We start from the raw sequence: 12324 nt of genomic DNA on the forward strand, positions 1-12324 counted from the left end.
CTTTCTGAGCTCTCTTTAATTAATTTGTCCCCTCCGTTCGAATGCAGCATAGCGACCAGCAATTAAACTCCCCAATTGGAACTCAGTCAAGCGTAACCCGACAAGCGTGGCGTGTTTTCTTGCTGCTTTTTTCAGTGACAAGACATCATATTTTCATGTAAGCACCTTGTTCTGTCATGTCCTGCTTTCTCGGGCTCTAAGAATGATGATGGTGTCTGAGGATAAGCTTAAAAATGTGATCAAGTGTCATGGAGTTTGTAGTCTCTCAGTGCAGGAGTGGAGGATGAGAGCATGTGGGAGGAGCTGCAGCTGTAAATATAGACATACTGACAGATCCAGAGACAACCAGGGGACAAATGACAGTCCATAGAAAGAGATGAGGTGGAAGTGAAAAATAGAGAGAGAGGAAGAAATACAATAGAAAGAAATGCAATAAAAAAATTAAGCCCAAAAGGAAGTGGTATTGCTCAGAGGTTGCCCTTTCATAGCTCAAGAGATTTAAAAGAATATTTCACTTAAAAATAAAAAAATCCTGTCATTTACTCACCATCATCTACCAAAACCATATGGGTTTCTTCCATAGAACATAAAGGAGACCTTAAAGTCCTAAAACATATCAATGTGTTTTAGTATCAATGAGATGCTAATCATTTTTTGAATTAGTTTTTTTATATATTTTCATTTTTTACTACATTACTGTAATGCAAAAAAGTAAAAAAAAAATATTAAAATAAAAAAATAATCTAAATGATCTACAGCATTATTTAAAGTATGTCATGTAATTGTATTGCATGATTTTCTTTTATTATATTGTTACAATCAATCCAGCAAAATGAGAATTACAAAAAATAAAGTCCCGTAAATTGTCAAAATTGTTAATGTAAAATTAAGAAAAATTCTATATAAGATACAAATTATTTTGGGAATAACGTACAAAACTCATTTTATTGTCTGTCTTCTCCTTGTCATTCCATATTCTAATATGTGTATATATAGACAGAGAGAGAGAGTCTTTAGGCTATATATGAAAGTCTTGATTTGTACAATTAAATGTGAATAGCACAGATCATTTGATGTTTGAAAAATTCTGTGAAAAATATTTGCTGTTTATAAATTGAAGATTAATGAATAACGTAATCAATCAAAATGATTAATCACCATATTTAAGATGCAAGTACCAAAAAATTATCCTCCAAAAAAATGTCCGCTATGTATGCTTTTTCAAAATATTTTTCAATTTTCAGTAATGGTTTCCATGTGCAAATAAGTGCGTGTGGTGTAAATTTGGATCTTCAGTCAGTGTTAATGGCCCCTGCGGCGCGTGTGAACGAGCTCTTGATTAACAGATGCGGCGACATGTCTTTTAAGCATCATGTTTGTAACACATTCTTCAGGCCATAACAACGATGCATAATCTAAGCATTTATGACAGCTCTAGTGAGCAAGTTTTAGGAACACAACCACACAATGTGGATCTTTCATGGTTATTTATTAATACATCTTGGAGTCATTTGAAATATATTTTTCCTCTAAAATAGTTCATTACATGACAGAGAATATACAACATCCAGCACTACAAGTTGCTCTCTCACTTGTGCACCGGTATATCTAAAAACAAACAAACGAAAAAACAGAAACTCTCTCTCTCTGGTCTGAACGCTTTGCACGCTTTGCATACGGCAGAACAGCCGATCAGATCTGTGCCGCCCGCAAATGATCAAATCAACACTCAACGACATTCTTCAGCAGTGATGGGATTTGGTTTTGTGAGTGTGTGTCTTTCACGAACGGATCTTCAGGTTTGGTCAAGGGATTTGTTGTTGTATTTTATTAAATGCACAGGTGAATCAAAAACAAAAAAATTTAAAGTTTGAAATTTACAAGTACATTTTCCTACCACATTCCCATTAATGCCAAAAAATTTATAAAAAATAAAAAATCTACATGAAAATGTGTATCATGCCTTTAACTAGTGCACTGTTATACCAAGTTATTGTATTATATTAATTACTGTATAACAGAATTGACAGTCCATGTCAAGCAAAATGACAATTACAAAAAGTAAAAAAAATATGGAACATGATGATAATAATAATAAAGCACTCGGTTAATTGTCACAAATGTCAAAATGTAAAAGAAATAATAATTCCATATATCAATTTTTTCCTAAATATTTTAGAATGTAATGCTGTGGATATGTTTTTGTGAGATTCACCCATGTACTCTCAATATTTATAGTATAACACAGCAATAGTAGCTAGGAGGGCATGTGGCAGTAAGATCCATAGTGAACTTTCACCAGTGCTTTAAATGGGAATCTACTGACTTGCTCCAGGAGGAACAGAAAATGGCCTTTTCTTATGGTGCATTCTACTGACATCTAACTTTACTCGCACAGATAATGCTACATGTGGTATTATGCTTGATTCTCCTATCATATCTGAGTCATACATGTGGATCAGAAGACACTGGTAGTTGATGATCGCACAAGTGAGTCTCTGAAAAATGACCAAAACAAAATCTGATTTCCCATTGGTAGCATGACAGTTGATAGTCTCATTGGCCCCTGATCTGTATATACTAAATATGAATTCCACATTAAATGTATTGCAACAAGATGTCCTCAACCCTCACATTTGGTTTTTACAGTCTGATGACAGCTTCAGATAGTGGCTACATTCACACAGCAACACAATACAGATGTCAGTATCTAAAAAAAGTATCACCATAAAATGAGACTGGCTGTTAAGTGGTCGGGAGGAAAAAATACAAGAAAAATAACCAATCCACAGAATTTTTAAGTATGAAATCTTTCAGAATGTTCAAAAATGTCAAACATTTTAGCACCAAAATTAAATTCAAACTTCATATGTTCTGTTGTATTCAGTCATGTGAGTGTAGCCAGTAAAGAAAAGCCAACATGGAATTTCCAGCCAATTTTTACATATCCCTTGCTCTTCTGTGTTCATTTATTATAACTTTTGGCTAATGTTACTATGCTGAGATTACTAAGCAAAGCACTTCCATCCCCTTTTAACACATCATGCCATGTTTAAATCCATTCCACTGAATTTTGCACATTTACAATTCAAAGAAGTTCGGCCAGTATTTCACATTCTAATTAGATTACATTCATTTGCTCATCACCAGGGCTGATGGCATACTTCATGTGTTATTTGAGCTTATACATTGAACTGCATGATAAAACTTCATCTTATATTGCACAGTATTTAGATCCCGCCTTTGCCTCAAACCGTAGTTATAAATGCAGACTTGTACACCAGATCTATTTAAATGTTACAATCAGACATGGTTTGAATACAAAGCCAAAGAACAATACAAACAGTCACAGACATGGATGACGGCTTCTGGATAATATTGGGATGTCACCAAACACACACCGGGATATCTAAAACAAACAAAGGAAACATTCGGAATACATAAACACACTATCCTGCAACGTAAAATGACATAACCCTCCACTTATTGTTTCGCTCTCATTTCACTTCTTGCATTAAATCTAATCATTCGTGTTCTGTAGTAGGTCCTACTAAACTTAGCATGGATTATAAACGATAGCTGATTATACATGACATGTAGTGAAGGCATTGTGCAAGAGTTCAGAGCGTTTACGGTAACATGAGGAACAGTATTACAGCCACGGGAGTGTCTTTAACTGTAGGAGAACCTGGACTGGGGTTGAATTATTCCAGGCCCTGTCCCTGTTACCTATGGAATTACCTGAGGAGCGAGTCTATGATAATCTCTTCAACAGCTACAGACGTACGCCACATTAGGATAAATATGAACTGGTTAAATATGAGCGTGAGCAAATATTACAAGCCGGAAAATCATTTTGCACATTTTATGATTGTAAACAGACTTACCTTAAAGCTCCACTGTGGATGGAACTGCGAGTATGAGTAATACTAGAGCAAAGCAATTGAAATATATACTGGATATACGATTGGACCGTAACATCTAAGCATATGCAAATCTGATAAAGGACTCTCAAACAGAGGCACAAATGGTTCCTTCTGTTCGTCATACGTTCTTATAATTCTGTGCCTGACCTTCCTAGATGTGATGAAACGTACTTGAACTTTCAGAAAAGACCGAACACAGACGGCCCTTACACGTTTGACAATCACATATTGCTACTGAACTGTAACCATGTGCTTATTTATGTTATGTTATTTTATGAACATATTTTAAAAAAAGAGTTTCAGGGAGGGTAGCCTACATTTCACAACTTTTGAAGGTAAAATCATCCATAACATATTGCATCTGAATCTTAAACCATTGGCATCTGTGACTTAAGCTGCGTTCCATTTAAAGTCAGATGTGGGATATTCCTACTTAATGTCTCCGACTTCCAAACATGAAGGCGTTCCTCTGCCTAAAGTTTGGAAGATGATGTATAAGAAAATAAAATGGCAATGCTACCGTTTGCTGTCCAGATCTTGATTGTCAACAAAGAAGTCCCTAGCAGCCATATTAGAGGATAAATTATGCTCCACAGTGCTAGCATTTGTTCTGCAGGTGGATGATTATTATCTTAAAGGATTTTAGCATTTATCTGCAGATGTTTGCTAAATGTGTTTCTTCATCATTTAATGCAGTAACTTTGACCTATGGATGTATTTTATTTGCTTAAAAGTGTGTGCATCTCACTGGATGCCACCATCTCACCAAAAGTTGTAGATTTCAACAGGTTTTCAGTCTCAAGCAACTTCGAGTGGCATTCTATTGCAATGTTCCAAGTAGGAAGCTAGAAAGTCCAACTTTCCGATGTAAATGGAATGCAGCATTACTATAGGATGAACATTGTCTAGATCAACTTGTCACATCAACACTGTTTGCTTGCCATCTCAAAACTTCCAAAATAAAAATACGTCTGAAGTTTGTCAATGGCAACTTGCACGTACATGCAATATCTCTCTAACACTATGCAAAATGACATTCTTGACCATCAAAGCCAAGAGTGGAGTTTGTCTGTCCAGAGGTGTCCATCTGTTGGAGTCCGTGTGCCCAAATCATATCCATTGCAGTCAGAGATACGGTTCTATTGCTGAACGAGAACGACTGACCCAGAGAGTCAACACTCTCCAGGCAGTTTGACTGAAGCTAAAAGTGATCGTTCTCATAAATTGTCCAGGTGCTTTATGGTTCTTGTAGATTGAGGGTGAGGTAACTGATGCTCTTCTGGTCCAAAGTTCACATTGTCGTTTTCGGAATCTAATTCTACCCCATAACGAACTGAACGGCAATGCAGCAGTGGCACGCGGTTTCTGCTAAAGAAAGCCAAAGGACAAGAAGTGTACAGCAAACCCAGACTGACGAAATACCACGTAAAGGAACCAAAATAACTACAAAAAAAAAGATAGAAATTTGTGCTTCTTTAGTTTCACATTGTCATAGTCCTAGAAGTTGCAGTTGGAGTCTGTTTGTTCTTTCTGCAGCTTAATAGTTTGCAATATATCATGTACACGTGCATGTACAGGTCCATTCAGATCATCAGTAGCTTCGTGACCACTTGTTTCACTCATCCGTTCTGGCTCACGCTCTTCCTTGCAATCATAGTGTCTTAAGGAAATCACATCTCCATGCACTTGAGTCTGTGGAAAGAAGTTCATTTGGGGAAAGGATGTCCTTGTTGCTCTTTCAGCCGTCTACTCACCCTGTAAGCCCTCCATCATCTTTGGTAATAATTGACACTTTGGTGTGTCAGATACATACACAGGGGCGACTGAGATGATATATGGACATAAATGCACAAAATCAATGGAAATTATGCTTAGATAAATCATAAAGGTGCCACTTAGCAGACATAAGCTCAACAAGTGACCAAAAAGATGAGAAGCCAAAGAAAAAGTAGACTTGAGGTGTGAAGCTAGGACAAAGGGAATGAGAAACAGGAGGAAATGAAGGAGGCAGTAGCAGGAAGGGTGGTCACGTGTTGGGGCAGTTCTTAAAGCTGCTGCGGGGGGCATCCTACACTGGCGGTGTGTGTGCTGAGGGGTATCTGTATCATCTGAGGAGGAATGTCAGACAGATGGTGAAGAGCAGCTGGACGAGCGCAGGAAGAAGGTGAAGACTCTGGTGTGTCCCAGACAGAACTGCTGTAAATATAAAGACAAACACTCTATTACACACTTTACACAACCACTTCTTAATTGTTGTCCATTTGCCAGTTTATATTGACAGAACAGTGGAAAAGGAACATGAAATTATTGTGGGAGTGAGTGGGACTCAAAGCTGCATCTCCTACATGAACATCATTGCTCCAGAAGTAATTGCTTAAAGCGTACATTTGAAAACTATTATTCAGCAAGGTTGGAAAATCATGCCCAGAAAATTGGCCAAAGTATTTCCAAGTCACTTTCGATTGGGATTTTTGTTGGTCACAATTGTTGGTGTGTTTCAGGACAACACTTTACCCAATTAAACATTCATACAAATGAGTGCAACAATTCTACAAAAGCTAATTTCTGTGAAACCAACTGCTATTTTATTATATCTAAGTATTTTGTGTGGGAAGTATTAAAACCAACACTTTCTGAAAAAAGTGCAAAAATTGGTATTTCTTTAGGGGTACAACAGCTTGTCACTGAGGCAGTACCAATAAAGGGAAAACCTAAAACCTTGTTCCCCTAAAAGGCTGACAGTAGTACCTTCAAGGGATAATTCAACCAAAATGAGTGTCTGTCTTCTGTTGAACATGAAAGAAGATATTCTGAAGAATGCTAATATTCAAACAGTTGATGGTAGCCATTGACTTCCATTGTATTTTTTTTTTAAATAAACTCTTTGGTTACCAACATAATTCAAAATATCTTTTGTCAATTGAATAAAGAAACTCATACAGGTTTGGAACAACTTGTGAGTAAATGGTAAACTCCTTTTTTATTTATTATTATTATTATTATTACCATCTCTTTAAGGTTACATATTACTACTCTATGGTACTAATATAATTTTCAAGGGTACTGCCCCAGCTGTAAAGGTAAGACTTTTGCACATTATTTCTGACAGTGAATGTGACCAGTTTCTATACAAACTGAGAGATGTACATACAGAGAAGTGACTGGTTCAAGGCCTAAAGCATAGCAAATCTAATACAAACATCCCAAATGGGGCAATTTACCTCAACATGTAGTTTAGAAAATGCTCTTGTAAAGAAAATCATCTCTTAACCTTAACCACACAATAGCTGCAGGGTCAGACCCCTTTCAGAAGGGAACTTGGGATGCTGTCATAAATGGGTTTGTGCTCCTGTTGAGTTTTTGGCACAAAGGAGCTCGGGACTTTGAAATAATGGATCAGACGGATGGGGTTACAGCGGCTGGCATCATCATCATGACTGAACCGGAGGCCGTACGCGGCAATATCTATGAGCTACGGAAGACAGATGACCTGCGTGAGGACAATTACAAGTCATTATGCCTCAGAGGTAACGTTGAGTAATATCTTTCGGCACAGCTCACAGGAAATGGCCTCAGATGATGATGAGGGCTGGACCAAACATGCTTGCAGTGTTGTTTAAGAAGCAGACTCCAATCACAACACATACACGTGCACATTTAATTATGCATACAAGCTGCCAACAAAATGGGTTTAATAAATAAAGAGCAGGTATTGTATTTAAAAAAAAAAATCAATATGAATTTATATCAAGGATTTCTCTGGCTAGCAGGAAATCAATATATTCATAATAAAGCTTTTTATTCTTCCCTTTCAATAAAGAACGAGATTGTGTGAGCCATGACATCTCTCTCAAGGACTTTTGAAGGAGGCGGGCAATTTTGAAAGTGGGTGTACAGATGTGTGGACAGGCTGCATCAAAAAACAGTCTAATATTATAACCTATAATCAAAGAGAGAGGGAAATTATTGAATAAAGTGTCCAAAAACTGATCTTTCAACAGTCAACAGTTAGGTGGCATAAGTTTTAATGTGTGTGTGTTGTGGGGTCTTCAGATTTCTAATTCCGATTCAACAGGTCACCTTCGTTTCAAATCACACATACTTCTTTCTCGTTCTACCTGCTCCGCCTTTCCACCCTACAGCCAAATCCCGGCCATGGTGTGATTTATGGGGACGCAGTAACACATGCGACGTCAGAGCCAATCATCATTCATCCTTAAAGCAGGAACAGCTCACGGTTGAGCTCCCATTGGCAGCACCCCGAGCAGAACAGGCCAGAGGAGAGCAGAGGAGACCAGGGTCATTCTGGCTATGCCATACATTTTCATGTCCCCGTGATGTCTAAAGATGAAAATCATACTCTCTAGCTGTTAGAAAATCAGGCAATTTATTAAGAAATATTCCAATGTTTCTTCATTTGTTGCTTTACTAATCAATATTACACAATATGTTTTCTTGAGAATATTGGTTTCCTGTTTGGAGTCCTGAGTGTGCAATATCACTTTCCATCCAGTTAACTAACATAAACCGGTTCCTTAATGACATCATCATAAAGGAAGTGACATCATTTTGGAGGGAAAACCAGCATTAGTATCGCTAAGCATAGAAAACTGCAGAGATTACCTATTTTTGAAGGCCAATCTGGAAGTTAGCATCACCCTGCTACCCTCAACAAAAAGATAAAATGGATAAAATTATTGCAGAAAATAAGCTCTGTGACCAACAGAAGTTTATGTTTTATCCATTATAATAATTTTAACAAATGAAGACAATTTTGAAGAATTTTGAAGCCAATCACCAAGAATAAAAAGCTAAATGTAGACTATAAACAAACTACACCATGGTCACCGTCACTAAGCTTCTGCCAGTCTTTATTTTTAAAAAGCATTTCCCTGAATGTCAGAGTTAGAGCAGTTTTCAAGAGGCTTTTTTTTTGATGATGTTTAATGTCCCCAACAATCTCTGTAGTTGCATTTAGCCGCTTGTTAGTAAAAAGCTTTTCTAGACACGCGAACGCTTTTTAAAAAATCCCAATGGGGGTTTTACTGATGTCATAAAATAAAACATGAAAATATCTTGAGCTTGTGCGAACCACAGACCGTATATCAGGCATTTAACCAAATACCCATTTAAAAAATAACATTGACTTCAATACGATCGAACCCGAAATGCTAACATGTGAACAGAAATACGTCATCCCTGCAGCTCTCTATTAGAAATTTGAAGAATTATCTGATGTTTTGTGGATTTAGCTGGTTTGTGTCACTTTAAAATAGTTCACCCTTCCTGATAAAATCGTAGAAATTAACATAGACTATTTAAAAATCAAGGTGAAGTTATTCCCACTTTATTCCCATCTTTTTAGGCATCCTTCCTATTAATCGTGTAAATACTCAACCTGTTGAAAATTTTTGAGCTTCACCAGAACAGACTTCTGAAAATCTGTTATACCCACAGAATTCAAAATGTACTGCACAACAGGAAAGACACTGAACAACATCAAAGAATCAAAGAGGAGAGGAGTTTCATTGATGAATGCACATATCCTCTATAGCAAAGCCTCATGGGTCAGAGACAGAGCCTGCAAGCTAACAGCACACACAACTTTCCCCGAACAAACAACGGCTATCAGCCATCCATGCGGCTGAGAGCTGGAATATTCTCTCTGTGAGGAAGCTTTCACAATGATTGATTTTAATCATTAATTTGGCTCTTTTGTTCTGCCCTGCGGTGCACCACACGCAGCTCACGTTACACTTTCCTGTGTGTAAGCACAGCTCAGCACCTGTGGGCGGCATGAACAGGTTTTACTGTGTGGGCCGTGTGTATGTGTGTGAGATATAACACCAGTGTTCCTACCGACCCAGGTACAGAGGAGAGAGCAGAGCTGTACTCCTCCAGAGACTAATGAATAAGCTTACATTAAAACTTGAAATAATGAATTTTTTTTTTTTTTCTTTTCACTTTACCATGACGGCTTCCTGAGGTGTTTAACAATTTAAAATAAAAAAATATATCAGGCTGGAGCAGTAGGAGCTAGGTGAATTGGTATATGAAAATGTCTGTACGTGTTACTGTCAAAATGCCTAGCGGCCAGCACACATGCTTTGGCACATCGCACAGTGGTGCCTGTATGCGGGCGAATCCGTTTCGGATCAAAAATAATGCAGCTTGCTTTAAACCAAACAGTAGTGTTTAATAGTGGGCTGAACCGTTTTATACACCATAGTGCTAATGCTTGCTTACATGCCTTTCAGCAAATGAGCTGAGGTGTTGTTACATTAACATTCATGATGACAAGTTTTACAATGCGTTTCAACTTTTCAGATAGTTTCTACACTCCTGAATGTCTAACCCCTTTTAAGGTAAAAACACCATTAAAATAATGCAATTAAATAGGAACTACACAGTTTGTTCATTATGTGGTGTAAACGTCAGCGTTAACAGCTGGTGTATCATTTAATTAAAAGAAAGAAATTGAATTTGTTAAATCCTAGCTGTCTATTAAAAAAATGACACTGCATGATAGGTGACTTAAAAGAATTGAAATGTGGCTTTGAAATCTAAGACCATCTGGCAAATTAAGCAGTTGGACTGAAAAGGAAACCTAATTAGACAGAACTCCTCAGAATGTATATGATGAAAATTTAGTGAACTCTGTAATTCATAAAAAAATTACTAAAAATGAAATGTTTTTAGACATTTTCCTGCAATTTATATATATATATATATATATAAAAGCCTATTTTCATTATTGTAATGCAACCACACATTTTACTGAGTGTTTTTTGTGATCTATATGAACCACTCCAAAAGAATGAGATGTTTTGCATTATGGCAATATAAACTAGAAGGTGAAGTGTCACACACACACACACACACACACACACGCACACACACACACACACGCACACAGCACATACCTAATAGTCCTAAAAAACTTATACTTATACTTGACTTATATACCTTTGATTTTAACAATATTTATAGCCTGGACATGTTCTTGACAGGTTTCACAGAGTAAGAATAAGGGTTCTGCCATTTTTAATATTCAGAATCAAAAAGGTCAAGACTTCAATCTATCAAAAATCACTATACCCTGAAAATGTGATGATGATTCGGGTCTTTGATTTAAGAAACAATTCTATAAAAGACTGTGAGGTCATTTTTAAGGACGGTTACTGGTATACTCTTCATAGTTGGAATAGTATACATTATTTTTAATGAATTGTTCTTGCTCTAATCTGAATAATTATTTGATAATCTTGTAGTTTCTGAGAATAATTTTTGTGAATCTGTCTCATGCCAAGTGTAACAGTGAACATTGTATTTTTTGCTCTTTGGAAGGAAGGCCAGATGAACAGTCTTTTACAATATTTTCTTTTAAATATGATCTACATTAATTATCTAGTCATATTCATATATTCGTATTTGCTCATATACTCTTGATATTCATTTTTACTTTACATTTATATTTTTATTTTACATATAGATTGGTTTTGTCTTGCTCCAGGTCTCTGTAGATGTAATAAGCACAATGCTGTGTAAAGGGTAATGTTGAAGTTTCATTAGTTTTTCTGGAACCAGGGAGAGCTTCTCTCTGCTGGATTGTCTGTATTATCTTCAAGGTTGGCTAATAAGGAGCTGCTGCCATGGACACTGAATGTGTTTTGATGTTGTATGCTTTGGAACATCTCAGATGACTCTTGAGGTGGCTGTTAGATTTCTTCCCTAGGAGCGCTCATTTCGCTTTAACTGTTTCCACAAAATCTTTCATCTGGAGGACACAAGAAGTGTTTATTTCTATCTTTATGTCAGGCAGACAGTCAACATTAGGCCTCAAAAATAATTATTTGGGTGAATATCATGAAAATATGTCCAGGTCATATTTGACAAAAGAAAAAGAAAAAGAAATGAATACTTCTGAACTGTTTAATACTTAATAATTCCACAAAGATTTTAAACAGCAGTACTATTTTCAACATTGACAATAATAAGAAATGATTCTTGAGCAGCAAATCAGCATATTATAATTATTTCTGAAGGATCATGAAGACTGGAGTAATGATGCTGAAAATTCGGCTTTGCATCACAGAAATAAATTACATTTTAAAATGTATTCCAATAGAAAACTGTAATTTTAAATTGTAATAATATTTCACATTATTCCTTATTTTTAATAAAATAAATGGAGCTTTGATGAGATTAAAAGACATCTTACAAAAACGAAAATTTTAATCAGTTGTGTACAGTATATCCATTTAGTGGCAATTATTGATAATGTGATTCATTTAATTAATTATATTAGGCATTTCTAAAGCATAAATTAAACAGTGACTACATTTACATGGACATCAGTAATCTAAGTATTTACCTTATTCCGAATAAGACAATATTA

At 36.3% G+C, this 12324-nt stretch overlaps 1 protein-coding gene across 1 annotated transcript in view; it reads right to left on the bottom strand.

The window, feature by feature from the left end:
* Positions 1 to 5985: 5985 nt before the first annotated feature.
* LOC306882662 (MAM domain-containing glycosylphosphatidylinositol anchor protein 1-like) overlaps positions 5986 to 12324 on the bottom strand; it is a 207716-nt gene continuing 201377 nt past the window's right edge. Inside the window, exon 18 of the mRNA XM_079437469.1 lies at positions 5986 to 6122. Within this exon, the coding sequence (XP_079293595.1) occupies positions 6031 to 6122 (92 nt within the window). The 3' untranslated portion in view covers positions 5986 to 6030. The remainder of the gene's footprint in view (positions 6123 to 12324) is intronic.

This window comes from Barbus barbus (genome assembly GCF_936440315.1).
Source record: "Barbus barbus genome assembly, chromosome: 16".
Lineage (NCBI taxonomy): Eukaryota > Metazoa > Chordata > Actinopteri > Cypriniformes > Cyprinidae > Barbus > Barbus barbus.